This window comes from Acipenser ruthenus, chromosome 4 (genome assembly GCF_902713425.1).
Source record: "Acipenser ruthenus chromosome 4, fAciRut3.2 maternal haplotype, whole genome shotgun sequence".
Taxonomy (NCBI): Eukaryota; Metazoa; Chordata; class Actinopteri; order Acipenseriformes; family Acipenseridae; genus Acipenser; species Acipenser ruthenus.
This window is the reverse complement of record NC_081192.1, coordinates 56,151,483-56,172,011: the sequence shown is the minus strand read 5'-3', so window position 1 is coordinate 56,172,011 and position 20,529 is coordinate 56,151,483. Positions and strand designations below refer to the sequence as shown.

The 20,529-nt window shown below is 43.9% G+C and overlaps 1 protein-coding gene across 2 annotated transcripts in view; it reads left to right on the top strand.

Annotated features, from left to right (window-relative positions):
• LOC117400553 (protein spire homolog 1) overlaps nt 1-20,529 on the top strand; it is a 267,989-nt gene that overhangs the window by 185,021 nt on the left and 62,439 nt on the right. Inside the window, exons 9-11 of one of the 2 annotated variants that reach the window (XM_034000694.2) lie at nt 7,799-7,840; nt 11,447-11,616; nt 19,543-19,633. In XM_034000694.2, the coding sequence (XP_033856585.2) occupies nt 7,799-7,840; nt 11,447-11,616; nt 19,543-19,633 (303 nt within the window). The remainder of the gene's footprint in view (nt 1-7,798; nt 7,841-11,446; nt 11,617-19,542; nt 19,634-20,529) is intronic. The other variant, XM_034000695.2, reaches the window with a different exon arrangement.

Here is a 20,529-nt window from a genome sequence, read left to right as displayed (position 1 = left end):
GAAGTTACTGTCCCCTGCTGTACCTCGCTGAGTTCGGCGCTCTGTTTGGACTGAACCTCATATCTGGCTGTGCTTAATACCTACAATACCGACGTTAATAATGAAAATTATGAATAATATTAATACTACAAGCCTAATAATAATACATTAATAACTATAAAACAGCTCTACATTTAAAAAAAATGAAATTAAATGATACAAATTTTTTACCATCCTATTTAGCCAATTAATACATAACTTCATAAGTCGAAACCCGTTGATCGTTCTTGACAAACGTATTTGTCAATCCTGCCTGTCATCTCCACTTGTTTCCTGCAGGTGGCCATTCCGTCCGCTCACCCTGATGAAAAATGCTCAGGAGTGCTCTGAGCGGCTCAGCGGGAGTGGAACTGAGCAAGTCGTTAAATTGATTATTTTACTGAGCCGCTCACTTACTTAACACACCCAGTTATAACAAACACTAACAGACAAAACAAACTCACGGTTTACAGGACAGTAACACAGACTCCTTGTAGGTTGTCTCTAACCATTTACCAAGGAACAGATCACATACGCTATGTCCCCTGTTTATATCCTCGCTCATGACCCCTAAGTTAACGAGCGCATCCGCTCCTCCAATCCTCGGATGCCACGCTGTTTACCGTCTGGGTCATTGAGTTTGGATACCGTAGCTCCGTCCCATTCCTAAATGACCGACTTCCACCTACCCTACGGAATAAATTGTCGTGCCATTTAATTAAGGGTACTCTGTTCCTCTTACACCGTGTCCTCACAGGTCGAGAGGGAGATCTAACACCAAGAATCATTCGATCTCTGTCACAAGAGGAATGTCAGCATTTACACACATTTTGACAAAATCTGAAACAGTTTCACACTGTTCTTTGGCAGTTGTAAAACGCTGAAATGATCCAAACACAGTGGTCCATTTCAGTGTTTTCGATGGCCCTGCTGTTTTAGCCTCATCATGTTTACATTTCATTGCATTAAATTTATGTTTATCTCTTCCCATGTGTTCTATTAATGGTCTGCCTACGAATGTAATCTACAGCCTTGCTGCATGAAGTACAAAACAGCACATTACCATCAACGTGAAATTCGTCCTTGCCAAACTCATTGACCTGATCTTTAGGGTTGATTTTTATTGTTTTCGGCATCTTTGACCAGCTCTGAATACTGAAGTAAACTGAACTTGAATACCGGAAGCAGTTTTATTAGACTGGTATGTTTACGTAAATTTTAAAGCAAAGTTGCCTGTGTTAATGTTTATATATTATAAGCGTATTGATTTGGTTATTATCAAACAAGCAAAAAAAGCCTTGTATGTTTTTTGACCCTCCCCAAATGTAAAACTAAAACATCTCCAAAAAGATAGAAAATCTGTGTCTTTCCGTGTTACCATAGAAAATCTGCGATCTTCCGTGTTTTTCCACATCAAACGGATTCCTAGGATCCCTGCCAATCAAGACATGAAGACATGTTGAGTGTCGAAACGCGTTGCTCGCTCTGTTTGTTTGTTTGTGTTCTTTTAAAATGTTTTAACAAATAAAACACATTTATTATTTTTTGGATGCAAAATAGCAGTGGTCATGTTTTAAGGACAAAGGATGTGTTGAGAGTGTGGCCAAGTGGGTGTCTCTACAGACTTCAACTGGTAAACTACAAGGTCAGTGTGCCAAATTCAGAAGAGGTAAACATCTCTTAATAACCTAAGTTCCCAGGGAGCTCCCGAGTGGCGCATCCGGTAAAGGCGCTCCGCGTGCAGTGCAGGATGCCCCCTATAGTCTGGACATCGCCGGTTCGAGTCCAGGCTATTCAACAGCTGACCGTGGACGGGAGCTCCCAGGGGGTGGCGCACAATTCAAGCATGTCCAGCGAGGAACAATATCCTTCGTAGGTGGCCGAACCCGCCGAGCTACTTTTAAAAATTGCCCCGCCAGGAAGTAAGCTCCTGAGGAGACTGAGTCAATATTGACATGGCAAGCTCAAGTAGCTGCCACATAGACCTTTAATGTAGAGGGGGATTGCCCCTTGTCAAACAGGTCCTGCAAAAATCGCAGTATAACTGCCAATGGACAGGTTGTGGGGTCAGGTTGTCGACCCAGGGGACTTCTTTGACCTGAAAAAAGAAACAAGGACCAGGGGTCACAAATGGATATTAGATAAAGGGGCATTCAGAACAGAAAATAGGAGGCACTTTTTTACACAGAGAATTGTGAGGGTCTGGATCCGACTTTGAAGCTGACACCCTGGGATCCTTCAAGAAGCTGCTTGTTGAGATTCTGGGATCAATAAGCTACTAACAACCAAATGAGCAAGATGGGCTGAATGACCTCCTTTCGTTTGTAAACTTTCTTATGTTCTTATGTACTTAAAACCCTGAGGCAGACACCATGTCTGAAAGATGCCTCACTTGTACCCGTACTGGGAATGTGTGGATGCTGCTCTGGCATTTTGCAGCGTGCAATAACCCTATTGGACAGACTCAGATGCTAAAATGCAGCCGTTCCGGGGCCAGACCTAGAGCTGCAGGCTCGATGGGTCGGGATGCCACAAGGTCCCTGACTGAGCAGGTCACAGCGCTTGGGCAGTCTCCACGGCTGGCCGCTCAGGAGCTGCATCAGGGCTGAAACACTGGTCCAATAAGGGGCTACTAGGAGTACCTTGGCCTGGTCCTGCCTGATTTTCTCCTGACACAGCAGGAGCATGGCGAGCGGTGGGAAGGCATGTAACCAGTGCTATTCAAAACAATTTCCACAGGGGGCGGGGCTAAGTTAAATACTCACGGGTACAAGAACAGCAAGCGGTCTCATCAGCCAATCTTCTGTTTACCAGTTTTTATATACTTCAGCGGATCAAAGGTCTGCAGTGGTGGCCTGTTGCACTTTAGAAATATAATAGAAGACAGGCAATTTGTGCCCATCACATGAGTCACCTTTCATTTTGAGATGAGAATATCATGCAGCAGAAATTGCACTCACATTTACTTGTTGAAATCACAATTTTTCTGACAGCTTAATTCAGTTGGAATACAGGAGCTTTGGATTCTTTGTATTTATGAATCTCCTTACACTGTAGCATTTGCTACACACTGCAGCATTGCGTGGCAGCTGCCTGGCCAGGCGATCGTATGCTTCACAGCAAGTATCTAGAAAAAGGGTGTTCTACAAAATAACTCTTGTGTTAAATGACATTGTCACGGATGATTATTCCACTTATCAAACACATTAAAAAGTGCCGTTGAGTTGGCGATTGTGCCGTTAGAATATCTCTGCATTGGTTCTCTGAAGTTACTAATTGAATAGGTTAATGTGTCTCTAACTTCAGTCCTGTTAAGTATATTGAAAACGTTATTTACCGTAACCCTGGTTCCCTGAAAGTGAAGACGACCACCAAGGACATTATGTATGGGATATGCCTGCTCATTGGGTATGTAATTGCTAAGCTCTCTAAACCAGAGCTGCCGATAGGCCCCTTCCTGGGATGACGCACTTGTTCCCGCCCACTGAGGGATTAAAACCGTCATCCTGAGGAAGCTATTTCTCTTTTTCCATCGAACCTGTGAGGGTGACCTCGCGGTTGGTGGTCACCTTCTCTTTCAGGGAACCAGTGTTACTGTAAGTAACCTAACGTTCCCTTTCAGTTCGAAGACAACCACTAACGACATTATGTATGGGATAATGTATACCAGAATGAAGGAGAAGTAATGGCAGCATATGAGGGACACAGAACCGCATAACCCAAGGGTTAGCAGTGTGAGCTTACACCCTCAAGGACCCTTGTGCCTAATGAAGGCGGGGCAGGATCTACCACATTAAGGTGGTAGAACCTGGAGAAAGTATGTGGCGTAGCCCAGCTAACCTCCCAGTTGGGGGCCAGCCAGCACAGTATGCAGTTGAGACTGTGTCTACAATCCAATGTGACAGACTCTGCTTTGAGAGGGGCTGTCCTAGGGTCCATGTCCTGTGACAGACAAAGAGCCAGTCAGACTGACACAGAGCACTTGTCCTATCCTCGTAGCATCTCAATGCCCGCACTGGGCAGAGGAAATTCAATCTTTTATCCTCTGTTGAAGGAAACGGGGGTGGATGGAAGGAATCCAGTTCCGCAGACTGATTAATGTGGAAAGCTGTGATCATCTTGGGGAGGAAAGCAGGGTTGGTGCGCAGAGACACCCTGCTGCCATCCTCCCAAATACGCATGCATGTGCATGGACGGCGCCTGCAGCTCACTCACCTGCTTAGCGGAGGTGATAGACAAATACTTCAACTCTATGGAGTATATGGGCTAAAACAGGGCCTTCGTGAGAGCCTCCAGTACAATATCAAGGCTCCATTCGGGGAGAACAGTCCTCCTGGGAGGGCGTAATCGCTGAGTGCCTTTAGGAAATTGGGTAGCCAAGAAATGCGCACCTGGAGACACTGAATCCTACAGGGGCATGGCATGCAGAAATAGCCGCTAAATACACCTTCAAAGTGACCTACCAGCATCAAGCAGTTCTTGCAGAAACTGTAAGGTAACATATAGGCATAGGGAAAAGAGATTGGGTCATGGCTTCTAGCCAGACACCAAGCTTGAAAATACCTCCACTTGCAGGTGTAAAAAGACCTAGTGGAGTCTGACCTAGTGTTCTGCAAAGTACACACAACCGCAGCTGCTAGCCCTAAGGCTAACCATTCAAGGGCCAGACCCATAGCTGGAACCTGCATCTGGAAAACGGACTGGCGTGGTTCTGCCGCTGGCACCCAGGGGATCTGCAGGAAAGTTGCAGTGCGTCCCATCAGTGCCGAATCTGAGGTAGACAATAGGGGAGCGCTGGCTTCCGAGGCTACTTCGAAGCCAGGCTCTTCCTCAGCAGGGTGTTCGAGCTCCCCTCCTACCTGCATGTCAGAGGAGAAGGAGGCCCCATCCCCAGAGGCCACTATAGAAAGCGTGTCCTCTTGCACCAGCTAGGATGCCTCTTCCCATCCACCCTGATTTCCCCTGTGGGAGGGGGGTATGGCAATTGGGGCTGTAACGGAGCTGGGACTGCAGCTAGGGCCGCAGGTGCCTGTTTGGCCCTCTCTAACCTATTCTCCCTTACCCGTGGCTGAAAAGCTGTACAGATGCTACAGGCCACCTCTCTCTCGAGGGCAAAGGTGGCATTTTTTTAACTAGCGCTGTAGCAGTGGGACCAAGCACCGTGTGCACAGAGCACTGTGCATTCTTGCACCTGTGCTGTAGCAGTGTGCACCAAGCATTGTGTGCACCGTGCGTACTGAGTACCGAGAGCAATATGTGCACCGTGTACTGTGTGTCTCTGTGTCTGTGCACTGACGCTGTAGCGCTGGGCGCCGTGTGCAATCAGCACCTTGCGCACCGAGATACCGAAGTACCAAGGGCTATGCATGCGCCGCGGTACCGAAGCACCGGTATGCAACTGTGCCTACCTAACTGCGCAGTCACACACCTGGTCAGTGCGTAGCATACACCAGGGAGACACGGGCTGAAGCCGCGGCGGGCGAGTTGGAAGCAGACAGCGAAAACTGTGGTAGAAATAGATAGGGGAGAGCACACTTTTTGTTCACACTGGACTCACCGAGGTGGGCGGGCCTACGCAGCCAGCGAGGCCTACTAAACAGCAGGGATGCGGCAAGGCCTAGTCCCCTGGAGGAACTGTGCACTCTCAAGAAGGTAGTAGACAACCACTCGCGAGGGTGACTGCACAGGCAGTCGCTCACACACGACAGACAGATAAGAAAGAGTGGCCTACCACGCAAGCGAGGCCACTGAAAGACAGACAGGCGAAAGGCTTGTTCTTTTTAAGAGTCTTTGATTCCGGCAGCCAGTTTTCAGCATGAATGAAAGGAAAATACAATCGACTCGATTCGATTCAAGAAGCTCTTTTCTATCAACACGCTCAGCTAAACACAGAGGTCTTACCATACTGTCTTGAGAAGGAAAAAGAGAAATGGCTTCCACAGGATGACGGTTTTAATCCCTCAGGGGGCGAGCCTGAGTGCGTCATCCCAGGAAGGGGCCTATCGGCAGCTCAGCAATTAACCTACCCAATGGGCAGGCATATCCCATACATAATGTATTTGGTGGTTGTCTTCAGATAGAAAGGGAACAGCTAGTATTGCTGAAGCACTAATGCTCTTTATCTATTATTTTAATTGATGTCAGGCCATGTCTCGTTTTAAATAGGTCCCGTTGATTTTTTGGTTGGTTGCGGTCCGATTCAAGTTTGGTTTCAGTTTTATTTATTGCCTAAATAAGAAGTAAAATAAAATCAGTTTAAGAGAATTATCTCCAAACTTTTATCTGATAAATACTGTCCTGGACTCCTATGGGTGCGGATTCGAGGATGAAAATCGAGGGAAGTTAAGCAGTAATTATGCCCGATTTATTTTTCGTTGCTGAGGCTGTTGTGGTCTGCAGTTCCAAGGTCTGAGTGTGGCGGTGGACATATTATTATTATTATTATTATTATTATTTATTTCTTAGCAGACGCCCTTATCCAGGGTGACTTACAATCGCAAGCAAATACAAATACATATCTGAAGAAAGCTGGGTGAGATCAAAGCAGTTTTACTCCTGTATGATGAATTACATGCTGTGTTGGGTTTGTCATGTGGAAGTGGGATTATAAATGAGCAACTTTTTTTTGCTTGGACAATTGATTTTTATAGGTCGGGGTTAAACGAGCACCTCGATACATAAGGCTCATTTTCTTTCCCCTGCACTTTTACCGTATTTACAGGTTTGTGCCCTGACATGGACTGTGTGCGATTGAACTGCAATCTCTGTTATCAATCAATCAATCAAATTTATTTTGTATAGCGCCTTTCATGCCAAGGCATCCCAAAGCGCTTCACATTACAAATAAATATACTATACAATAATATACTATAATATACAATAAAATATCAAAACACATCCAAAAACAAATGGGGAAAAATTAATAAATACAATAAATACATAAATAAAATACATATTAACAAAACTCTAAAATAGGCCATCCAATCTACCTCTGCATAAAGATGTGTTTTAAGCTTTGATTTAAATGGATTTATTGAGTCAGCTTTACAGATTTCAATTGGAAGATTGTTCCATAATACAGGTGCATAATAACTAAAGGCTCTTCCACCACAAGAGCTACGTTTTATCATTGTAGTCAACAGAGGTCCAGTATCAGCAAATCTCAACTAGCGTCCAGGGACATAAGGTAAAAGCATATCATTAATGTGAGCAGGGCCATTTCCAGAGACAGCCATAAATGTCATTAATAAAATTTTAAAAATAATTCTGTACTTCACTGGAAGCCAATTCAAGTGGGCAAGAACAGGTGTAATATGTTCAAATCTTTTTGTATCTGTCATAATTCATGCAGCTGTATTCTGAACCTGCTGTAAGCGATTGATAAGTTTACAAGGTAGACCAGCCAATAGGGCGTTACAGTAGTCCAGACAGGATGCAAAATTATTCTTTTTAACTTGGTCTGCTTAGTAGCCTAGACAATTAAGACACAATAGATCATGGTCCTATACAGATGCTGAGCTGGAAGGGTTAGTGGCACATCTGCAATCTATTGCTCTCAACATGCAGGGAAAACCAGAAATGTCATAGAAATGTGTTTTCAAGGCTTGTAAGTACACCCTGACTTTAGTGAAAATTAGGTTACTTGGGTGTTCGTCTCAAAAAATAACCCCTTTTGAATCACTACAATTCGAATACTTTTTTTTGTAAAGCAAATTGATAGATTGGTTTAGTGTACTCTTATAAATGTTTGCTAACAGTCCAATTTTTGTTTTTCTTTCAGTAATACGACCACTTAGCATGTCTTACAGTTTTGACTTGTCAGGTAAAGATTTCTCTAGTCTTGACATGTACTGGCTGACTATTGTGGTGAAATCAATCCATAATACATGCTTTATTCATTTCACGCATACATTTGTGACGGATGGCTTGCAGGTCAAGTAAGGGGTTTTGTCAGAGCTCAGTAAAAAAAAAAAAAGAAACATGTTTACTATATGTGTGCCTCTTTCTAATACAGTCCAAAACTCATCACAGCCACCTCCAATTGTTGTGTTCCGTGCCTGTTTTTGCTGTATGCATGTGCTCTGCATACTGTACAATATGTGTGGGCTCTGCATGCTGTACTGTGTGTGTGGGCTCTGCATACTGTACAATATGTGTGGGCTCTGCATGCTGTACTGTGTGTGTGTGTGTGTGTGTTCTGCATGCTGTACTGTGTGTGTGGGCTCTGCATGCTGTACTGTGTGTGTGTGTGTTCTGCATGCTGAACTGTGTGTGTGGGCTCTGCATGCTGTACTGTGTGTGTGGGCTCTGCATGCTGTACTGTGTGTGTGGGCTCTGCATGCTGTACTGTGTGTGTGGGCTCTGCATGCTGTATTGTGTGTGTGTGTTCTGCATGCTGTACTGTGTGTGGGGGCTCTGCATGCTGTACTGTGTGTGGGGGCTCTGCATGCTGTACTGTGTGTGGGGGCTCTGCATGCTGTACTGTGTGTATGGGCTCTGCATGCTGTACTGTGTGTGTGGGCTCTGCATGCTGTATTGTGTGTATGTGTGTTCTGCATGCTGTACTCTGTGTGCGTGCTCTGCATGCTGTACTGTATATGTGGGCTCTGTATGCTGTACTGTATATGTGAGCTCTGTTTGCTGTACTGTGTGTGTGTGCTCTGCATGCTGTACTGTATGTGTGGACTATGTTTGAAAACTGGCTTGCTAACCCTTTAAATCCTATATATGGTGGGGTATATTAGTATGTAGAAACTGAAAAGGGAGACAGAGACACATTATAAGAAGGAATCTCAATCTTTCAGCTTGGCAGAAACTGTGAAATGAAAGTGATGAGCTAGCGGAGAAGCACTTTTTTTTGTTTTTAATTGGTGCTTGAAACGACCTTTTCTGCAGTGTCTGTAAAGTTGATTTTATTAGTGTTGCTATTTGTATAGAAGAGTTTCAGGAATAACACCAACATCTTTAAACTTCTCAATGCAGATGTTGGTGTTAATACTGTAGTGACTACTGTAGTTTCTTTGTGTACTCTACTGGTATACCTCTAGAGACAAGCATGTAAGCTATTATTACCAACTTTATTCAACCTTACCCCATTTATATATTAATCAGACACCAACTATTTTCTAGTCTTACTACATATAAATCCAAGAAATAAATGTTGTGTGCTTGACGTTGTGAAATTAATTTGTTGTTGGTGGGGCTTCAGCAACTTGTTTTAATGTGTTTTCTTTTTTACAAACAAACAGATGTTGTATTATTGTATGGAATCTTATTATTGTAGTTTTTTTTGATACAGACCTCAAAAATCATATAAGAAAAACTGTTTCTGCTACCCATAATTACACAGAACAAGGATTAAGGAATAATGTAGTAGTTTTCAATTGAGAAATATAAAGAAGAATGCACTGCACTTTATGCCCTGTTATATAAACAGTGTATTTCATGTTCATTTCATATTAATTACATTTCAAACAAGCGCTTAGGTTTCACGCAAAAAATAGCAAGTATTACAGGTACTTACTGCAGGTTAAAAGGACAAAACAAATATGGCTGTTATTTTCCTCAGAGATTAACCTAATGCTCACTTTCAGTAGACTAACTTGCTGGTGGTACATACAGTATATCCTCTCCTGGCAGTAACCCCTGTGTTTTGCCCCAACCTAGAAACTACATTTATTCTGCAGATTGTGGATAGTCTTCCAAGAGATAAACTTAAACTTAGAAACATCTTGAGTTTGGTCTTGCTGAGGATTGAATGTCTCTTGCCAAATTTAAGATACATTTCTTGTTTAATATAATAAAATAGTATTTCTGTACATTTTTGTATTTCTTACATTTCTAACAACAAAAGTAACTGTAACAAAATTACAGACACATTATAATGGATATCAGTATAAGTTTCTACAAACAATTTCGTGGAACTTGCTAACAGGCAAACTAATGGTTACTGGTATTGTGTTGCACCTTTCAAGCTTAACCCCTTCTGCCCACATGGCCCCTTCCCTCAACCACCCAGATCTTCAGCTCTCAGTGATTGTATTGGCTGGTGTATCTATTGAGCTGAACAATCTTATTTCTTAACAGATTGAGTCATTTTATGTAAGTTCATTATGTCTGGTTAAAATAATAGGATTCTGTTTTGTTCACATGTTTTGTCTTCTTACATTTTAGTACTTGAGTCATGCTCTGTAAGAATGAGTAAACACTTTAATGCATTCAGCCTTCATTCATTAATATAAAAACCACAAGATTCTTTAAAATGAACGGGTGCTGTACAGGGAATCTCATGAACACTCTTGATGAGCATGTAACGCTTGAAATGTTTTTGCCTACGATTGTAAGTCGTCCTGGATAAGGGCGTCTGCTAAGAAATAAATAATAATAATAATAATAATGTGCTGGAAGTTGGAGCTGGGAACAAAATGCTTGGCATTTAAAGTCTTGGAGCTATCTCTGGACTGTAATCTCACTAAAAGGAGTTAAAGATAAATCGGCTAACCTGCTTGTGCTCACTGGATTAATTTGTATGTTTATAGAAAGATTTTAGCTAGTGTACATTTTTTCACATTTTAAAGTGCCTGTGACAGGCTGACCGGGGTAAGGAGACTCAGAGTCAGGATCTGCAGGGAAAATAAAAGACTTTTAATTAAACAAAATACAAAAAACAAAAGGCACGATGGCCAACCAGAAAGACAAACACAAAAACAGGCTTTAAACACGAACTATCCAAAAAGAACCACTCACTCTCTCACACAGGTCTTCTCACTCTCACAACACTCATCAACTAACATACCCAACCACTCCCTTTTATACAGGTGCCTGGGCTAATTGGGCAATTTGCACCTCATTAGCCCAGGCACATTCCACACATTCCTCACACAAACTCACTCACTGAACCACACCCCAAACTCACTCATATCCACTCTAAACAATACAAAAAACACAAAACCACCACAAAATAGGCTGCACCCCATCACAGTGCCATATGAAAGAATAAATAGCAGCGTTCCGAAAAATATAGCATTACACGTCCCCTGTGTAAGGATCATTGCCCACATTGTCAAACAGGTCAAACAGCAATAATGATCCTTGATGTGGTACGGAACAGAAAAGCCAGAGCACTACTTGTTATTTTTTTTATTTTTTTTAAATCGCTCATCCTGCAGTGATTTAGAGGACAGATCTCAAACCCCAGTGCACTAGAGATGCAATTCAAAAAAGAGCTTTGAAACAGACTTTAAAGTTATAAGTGTAAAAAGTTGTCAGAATGAACAATGAAAAGAAAAATGACAGGTAAGTTATTTAAACAGTTATAGCAACACGTGAGGATGTGTAACGCTATATTTTTCGGAACCATGCTACTTACTCTTTAAGGCTGCTGCATTTCTCTGTGTTTTTAAATATTGTTTTCATGTTCTTTTTTAAGATGTGTCCACCTCAGAGGCACACCATAGAGCCGGTGCCACTGCATTGGCCAATGGTGCGGTTCCAGCTCAGAGCCAGCTTAACAGTGTGGGCACAGCCCAGAGGGCGATGCAGAGGAAGAGGCTACTGAAGGCGCCTACTTTAGCAGAACTTGACAGCTCTGACTCTGAGGTAATCAAGGCAACAAAGGCAATGTTAAACCATTTTCCTCTGTTGATAATTTTATATGAATTCAGTCTTCTTGGTGACCTTTTAAAACTTAAGGTAAAAGCACCCCTGTGTCCTCAAAAGTGTCTCTCAAAAAATCATTCTAGAGTTGATACACCTGAGCGTAACCGTTAACCTGTCCCCTTGCAACTACCTCGTCCAATTTAATGTAATAAATATGTATTTCATTCAGGGGGACAAGTTGATAGTTACAATCTTGTGTATAGGCTAATAGAGAGAAGCCATTTTGAAGCCACAGGGGTTATTTAAAGAGAAAATGGCTATTATTCCCCACAAACTTTGTTTTTGTGACCAGGACAGTGATATTTTGAAATTTACCTATTTCCAATGAGAAAACGGGCAAATTTGTGTCTTTTCGTTCACATAAAGTCAGAAAAAAACAACATATGAATCCAAATTAACATGTATTTATACTAAAGTAATACAAAAATGACTACAAAAGACTTAGAAGTGAGTAGTTTTTCGAGATTTACGATTATACTGTAAATCACTTTCACGAATCAGCCCCCAAATATAGTCTCCCATCATATTCTCGTTATACTGTCCTTGGTAGCGGCGTTCAAAGTCCAGTATATCCTGGTGGAAGCGCTCGCCTTGCTCCTCCGAGTACGCTCCCATGCTCTCCTTGAATTTATGATGAGCATCAAGGATATGGACTTTGAGGGACATCCTACAGCCCATTGTGCCGTAGTTCTTCACCAGAGTCTCAACCAGCTCCACATAGTTTTCGGCCTTGTGATTGCCCAGGAAGCCCCGAACCACTGCGACAAAGCTGTTCCAAGCCGCTTTCTCCTTACTAGTGATCTTCTTGGGGAATTCATTGCACTCCAGGATCTTCTTTATCTGTGGTCCGACGAAGACACCGGCTTTGACCTTTGCCTCAGACAGCTTAGGGAAGAAGTGTTGAAGGTTGAACTTGAAGGCTGCCGACTCCTTATCTAGAGCTCTGACAAATTGTTTCCTAAGGCCCAGTTTGATGTGCAGTGGTGGCATCAGCACCTTCCGGGGGTCCCAGCCATACTCATCATACTTCAAGGCATCCAGCAAGGTCTTGATGCTGTTGTAATCCTCTTTGAGGTGCACCGAGTGAGCCAGGGGAAGAGACGGGTACTTATTACCATTATGGAGCAGCACGGCTTTGAGGCTCCTGGATGAACTGTCAATGAAGGACGAGAACATGATGGGAGACTATATTTGGGGGCTGATTCGTGAAAGTGATTTACAGTATAATCGTAAATCTCGAAAAACTACTTACTTCTAAATCTTTTGTAGTCATTTTTGTATTACTTTAGTATAAATACATGTTAATTTGGATTCATATGTTGTTTTTTTCTGACTTTATGTGAACGAAAAGACACAAATTCGCCCTTTTTCTCATTGGAAATAGGTACATTTCAAAATATCACTGTCCTGGTCACAAAAGCAAAGTTTGTGGGGAATAATAGCCATTTTCTATACTTTTGGGGCATAAGCAATTAGGAAATAACACTTACTACCAGGAACAAAAGTTGTGTTACGTAGTGTTATTATTATTTATTTCTTAGCAGACGTCCTTATCCAGGGCGACTTACAATTGTTACAAGATATCACATTATTTTTACATACAATTACATTATTTTTATATACAATTACCCATTTATACAGTTGGGTTTTTACTGGAGCAATCTAGGTAAAGTGCCTCGGATTGAACCCACAACCCTCCGGGCCACAGTCCAGAGCCCTAACCACTACACCACACTGCTGCCCTATTTTGGTAAAATACTTTTTAGACAAGCCACATGCCATTTTTTCATTATATTAAATGTTCACATTACAAATTATCTATATTTCCAAACATAATGTATTGATGATAATATGTTTATTCAAATAAGCACCTTCAGCACTTTGACTATCTTTATTTTAAAATGGTTTTGTCAAAATGCTCATGTGTGATGCTCATCTGCACTTGTATGTGGGTTGCTGATGTTATAAAGCAGAAGCCTTATGGAAACAGTTCTTAATACACGTGTTCGCCAGAGCACATGTTCTCTTTAAGAAAGCTCCCCCCCCCCCCCCCCCCCGCCCCTGCCCCCGCCCCCGCCCCCGCCATTCTTGCTGTTAGGTTTAAACTTGGTTGTTAACTCAACAAATGGGATGTCTTTCTTCATAGGAAAGTAGGGAATGGCATAAATTATAAGCAATCAAGGCTACCATTCATATAACTCTAGACGGTACTATTCATAAAAGGTACTTTAAAGTCCAATTATTTACCAATTATTTACCAGGCTGAATTTTAGATGTGTTTATACTACGGTGAAAGTTAAAATCCCAAACCAATCGATTTTACAGACTAAGCCTCAGATTGAGTAAGGCTGTATTTTTTTCACGGTTATCATGGACTCCACAATTTCTGTGAAACGTACCTATTGCCGTTTTAATATTTAGTTCCCTGTGAAAATTCCCATTTCTGAAAGAATAGTGTAAATATACATATTTATCACTTCAAAATAAATACAGTAATTGCCGTACTGACACAAATTCATTTAGCTGCATTTAGGAACCTGACAACCGGTTTAGTTTGCTTCTGGTAAATGATTGAATACACTACATAGTGCTGCACAATTTATTTAAAATGTATTCAACGACAAATACACTAGCTGCATCAAAGAAATATTTCTGCTGAAGATAGGTCTTTCCAGTACAAAAAGGGGACATTTCACATGTCTGTTGTTATTTTTACATTTTATTTATGTTTTTATTTTGTTTGATAATTTACTCATGGTAAAAACAGAATGTCTTTAAAGGTGGATATAGAAAATTAAATGTTCTACAATTTAGCATTTCCTGTTTTTTAGGTAAACATTTAACCAATTTGACCACCAATGACATTACGTATGGGATATGCCTGTCCATTGAGTAGGTATCGCTGAGCTCTCCATACCAGAGCTGCCGATAGGCCCCTTCCTGGGATGATGCACTTGGTCCCGCCCACCGAGGAGATAAAACTGTCATCCAAAGGAAGCCATTTGTCTTTTTCCATCTAACCCATGAGGGCGACAGATGCGACCTCGCGTTGGTGGTCGTCTTCTCTTTCAGGGAACCAGGGTTACGGTAAGTAACCTAACATTCCCTTTCAGTTTGAAGATGCCCACCAATGACATTATGTATGGGGTAATGTATACCAGAACAAGGAAAAAGTAATGGCAGCATATGAGGGACACATCAGAACCGCATAACCCAAGGGTTAGCAGTGTGAGCTTACACCCTCAAGGGCCCTTGTGCCTAATGAAGGCAAGGCAGGGTCTACCACATTAAGGCAATAGAAGGCAGGCAAAAGTATGCGGCATAGCCCAGCTAGCCGCAGTGCAAATATCCGACATCAAGGCACAACCCTCTAGTGGAGTGTGCGGCTACCCTACAAGGTGGGGGCAAGCCAGAACCATTATACGCAGTTGAGACTGTATCCACAATCCAATGTGGCAGACGCTGCTTTGAGAGGGGCTGTCCTAGGGTCTATGTCCTGTGACAGACGAAGAGTTGGTCAGATTGACGCAAATCTCTTGTTCTATGCACGTAGCATCTCAATGCCCGCACTGGGCAGAGGAAATTCAAACTCTCATCCTCCGTTGAAGCAAACGGAGGTGGATGGAAGGACACCAGTTGCACAGACTGATTAACGTGGAAGGCTGTGATCACCTTGGGGAGGAAAGCAGGGTTGGTGCGCAGAGACACCCTGCTGCCATCCTCCCAAATGCACAGACAGCGCCTGCAGCTCACTCACCCGCTTAGCGGAGGTGATAGCCACGAGGAAGGTTGTCTTCATAGACAGGTACTTCAGCTCTATGGAGTGAATGGGCTCAAACTGGGCCTTCGTAAGAGCCTCCAGTACAATATCAAGGCTCCATTCGGGGAGAACAGTCCTCCTGGGAGGGCGTAATTGCCGAGCACCTTTAACCCTCTGCAGTCCATTTATTAAGTGCGTGTCAGGCACGTCAGGTCCAATTTATTTTCACACGCGCAGTTAATTTTAGACGCGCTGCTTAAAAGTATTTTTTTTCCACAGTCAAACGGGTTTAAAAGGCCCTGCATATCAGCAAAGCACTCACTAGGCATCTCCAGCCCCGCCCCACCCTTTCGTTCGCTATCGCTTTCACATATGCGAAGAAATAAATAATAATAATAATAATAATAGTCGTACATACCGATCAATCATTTCCTGATCACTCATTTTATCACCAAACTCCTCAATAATGCGATCCAAGTCATTATTTTATTACTATAACATCTCAAAAAAGCTCTGAAATGTCCGTGATATTCTCTGTGCGCTGATGCAGTATCAGCCAGCTTGTTTCCTTATGGCCGCCCCTGTCTGATCCCAGGGGCAAGTATGACTATTCATGAGATACGCCCTTTTATTTATTTATTTTTTTTTGGCTTGTCTCGGCTCCTGTTGCTCCCACTCAGCCATTGAATGGTTTTCTCTGCTTTTTCCGGAGAAAAAACGACTAGAAACCCGTTTTTTGCAGGTTTTTTTATGATGTCGGACAGGACAGGAATAATTGCAATGTCGGACCAGGTCCGACATAGGACCGCAAAGGGTTAAGTAACTGGGTAGCAAAAAAATGTGTGCCCAGAGACACTGAATCTACGTGGACATGGCAAGCAGAGATAGCTGCTAAATACACCTTCAAAGTGGAAGGTGACTTATCAGCATCAAGCAGTTCTTGCAGAAACTGTAAGATGACTGGCATAGGGCAAGATATGGGGTCATGGCTTCTAGCCAGACACCGAGCCTGGAAATACCTCCACTTATAAGTGTGAAGGACCTAGTGGAATCTGTCCTAGGACTCTGCAATGTACCCACAACCGCATCTGCTAGCCCTAGGGCTAACCAGCGGTCCCTTTCAGGGGCCAGACCCATAGCCGGAACATGCCCGGTTCCAGGTGCCAAAGAGAGCCTTTCGCGTAACTGAGGAGGTCCATGCACAGTGGAATCTCCCAGGGCTGGTCGTGCAACAGCTGGCACAGGGTCGAAAACCAGATTCCCCTGGGCCACTTGGGGGCCACTAGGAGAACTGATGCTTCCTCTACAAAAACGCTTTGGGCCATTCGTGCGCTAGGATGTCTGTGCCGAGTGGACCACCTAAGCGGTGGAGGGAGTACCATAGGGGCAATGTGTCACCTCTATCGAGGTGAAGAGATCAACCTGCACCTACCAGAACTGTTCCCAAATGAGCTCCACTATCTGAGGGTGGAGTCGCCACTCTGACGGATGTGCACCGTTCCTGGAGAGAAGGTCCGCTGTCCAGTTCACTGCTCCGGGAATGTGCGTCACCCGTAGGGACAGCAACTTCCTCTCAGCCCATGTCAATACCCTGAAGGCCATGCGATGCAACCCCGGGGACCATAGTTCACCCTGGTGGTTGACATACGCCACCACTGTCGTGTTGTCCGTCAGGATCAACACGTGTACCGCTCAGCACTGGGAGAAAGTGGTGGAGAGCAAGGGATACGGTTTGCATCTAGCATATTTATGCGCAGGGATGTCCAGCAGTCCGGCCAGGATTCGCATACTCCTCTGCCTTCACAGACCGCCCCCCAACCCAAGTTGGAGGCGTCTGTCGTCACCACTTGACAGTTCAACACTACTCCCATTGGCACACCTTCGCGCAAGGTGAGAGGTCGTCCTCCCCAGAGTAGGGCGGCCAAGCACGCATGAGACACAGTCAGCCGATGGTGTCTGTCACGTTTGGTGTTGAGGTGGAATGCATTGAGCCACGCTTGTAGTGGGCGCATGCGAAGCAGACCCAGCTGAATGGCCAATGTGGCTGCGGCCATCAGACCCAGTAGTTTCTGGCACAATGTGTGTGGGGGGGGGGGGTGACCTGCGATCCCTGTTGAAACAGGTAGAGGCAACCCTGGATAGCTGCAACTCTGTCATCTGACAGGTATGTGCGCATTGTATTAGAGTCCAGCCGGAGCCCCAAGTACGTTGTGCATCACACTGGTGTAAGCCGACTCTTTGCATCGTTGATGGTGAGGCCAGCCTTGTGAGATGCCCTGTCACGACCGCCACGTGGGCCACTGCTCCCTCTCGTGACTGGGAACAGATCAACAGTTTATTACTCTGATCCCCTGCAGCCATAGGGGAGCCAGGATAGCATCCACGCACATTGAAAACATACGAGGAGCTAGGGAGAGGCCAAATGGCAGCACAGTAAACACTTCCTTGAAAAGAGAAGCGGAGATACTTCCTGTGCTCTGGACGAATGGAAATGTAAAAGTACCTGTCCTATAAGTCCATGGTGGTGAACTAGTCGCCTGGCCGGACGAACTGGAGAATGTGATGGTGCATCAGGTCTAAGATGGGGCGAAAGCTGCCATCTTTTTTGAGTACCAGAAAATACCTCGTAGTACCCCTCTCGGTGGGAGGTGGGGTCTACGAGATGAATGACTCGCTTACACAGCAAGACGGCCACTTCCTTCTGAAGTAACGAGGCCTTGAGAGGGTCTGTCACGAAAGTATTCATGATGCCTCGAAAGGGAGGAGGTCCCAAGCAGAACTGAAGCACGTAACCGTTTTGCACGGTGGTAAGCACCCAGGAGGTTCAAGCACGCCAGTACTGCAGTTGTTGTGCCGAAAAGGGGGTATGAGGCTGCCAGCCTTCAGGTGCCCTGCTCAGGCTGCTGAGGTTGAGGCGGGGCAGTTTGGAGTGGCTGTTTAGGGCCCTGGCCCTAAAAACGGCTGGTGTGTGGACTGGCCACGTCCTGCATTCCCTCTGCCTGCCGGTTAGGCCCGGTTGTTTGCTGCTGGTGTGCTCTGTAGGCGAGGTCACCCAACGGAGCCATGGGGACTGGAACTGTCGTGGTGACAGTCCGTGTCTGAGGAGCTCACCAGCGGTTTGACCTGCCCCATGCGGAAGCACGGTGAGGGAGCAACGCGGCCACCTGCCAGGGCGCCTTGCATTACGCAAATGTGCCTACCCTAACCGCATGGTCACACACACCTGGTCAGTGCGTAGCGTGCACCAGGGGGACACAAGGCCGAAGCCGGGGTGGGCGAGTTGAAGCAGACAACAAAAACACGGTAGAAAGATAGTATAGGGGAGAGCACACTGTTTGTTTACAAGGCCCGACTCACCGAGGTGGGCAGGGCTATGCGGCCAGCAGGGTCTACTCGACAGTGGGGATGCGGCAAGGCCTAGCCCTGTGGAGGTGAGCGCAGCTGGAAGATTCATTCAACAGCGTGAATATGGCAAGGCCTAGCCCTGTGGAGGAACTGTGTACTCTCAGAAATTGAATAGACAACCACTCGCGGGTGCCTGCACAGGCAGTCGCTCACACACGACAGACAGATAACAAAGAGTGGCCTACCACGCAAGCGAGGAGGCCGCTGAAAGACAGAAAGGCAAAAGGCTCAGTCTTTTTAAAGTTGTTGATTCTGGGGAAGCGGCAAGCCAGCTTTCAGTACGAATATAAGGGAAATACAATCAACTCGATTCAACTGGAGAAGCACTTTTCTATCAACACGCTCAGCTAAATACAGAGGTCTTACTGTACCGTCTTGAGAAGGAAAAAAAAGAAATGGCTTCCTTTGGATGACAGTTTTATCCTCTCGGTGGGCGGGACCAAGTGCATCATCCCATGAAGGGGCCTATCGGCAGCTCTGGTATAGAGAGCTCAGCGATACCTACCCAATGGGCAGGCATAACCCATACGTAATGTCATTGGTGGTCGTCTTCGAATTAAAAGGGAACTGGGGATACACTCAATCTAGGGTACATGTTCTGGTGGATGTAGGTCATGGTGATTTACTTTTACAAGATACTAATAGTTTTGTATTGCCAGCCGGGAAGAATGTTACTGACATGCTTGTTATGATCCTTACAGGAAGAGTGCAGACACAGGTCTGCAAGCAGCACCGGTGTATCTGCATCACAGGTGGAGGATACTTCTCCAGAATCTGCTATTGGCAAAAAGAGTAAGCATCAGAAATGGCTAATTCATTTTTATTGCGTGAGAGTAGCTGTTATTTAGTTCCTGCAAACATTTGACTCTGCTTTTGCCGAGATAAAATGAGATAGGTGTGGGTAGGTCTGTAACGAAGGGTACATTTTGACCTTCCAAGTCTTGAACCTTCGATAGTATTAATTTGCATAATTTACTAGTGACCTTCATCATCTACTAGTTTATATTTGATTGAAATCCCATTCTACAGGTAATCCATATAAATTAAAAATAAAAACAGTAATCATGTTTTTATAATTTAAATAAAAATACACATTCTTTATGTACATGTAATTGATGCTGCTTGCGATACATATACAGTGTGTTAGACGATAATGCAATTTTCTGTTATTGATTATCGGCTGTAAATTATCACGACAATCATGATTATCGGCTGAATAAATAAAATATATAACATGTAGAAATTCTTGTAACGTGTCTTGTTATTGATAACTTGTTTACAAAATAAAAAAGAAAAGCGTTTCAAAAAATGCTTTCTAGTTCATATATGTTCTAAATCGCCATTTAAAAATATCAGCTGTTGAACAGTTTCACATTCGAAACAGATGGTATGTTACTGTAACCCCCGGTTGAGATCTTCATATACAGCTCTTGCTAATGTACAGCTATTGCAACCTTTATAAAATAATGATTAATAATACTTATACTTTATTACAATGTAGGGTACCCTGATATATCTTTATAACATTTATTCTCCTGGTCCCACCCTAGTCTGTTGAAAATAAATACAGGTTTTCTCCAAAAAACATAGCTCAACGAAATACTTCAGACTAAATGAACATCTTTTTGCAAAATAAATGAGAGGTTTCTCTGGGGTTTTTTGTGTCTTTTTTGTGTCTTCTATCTTTC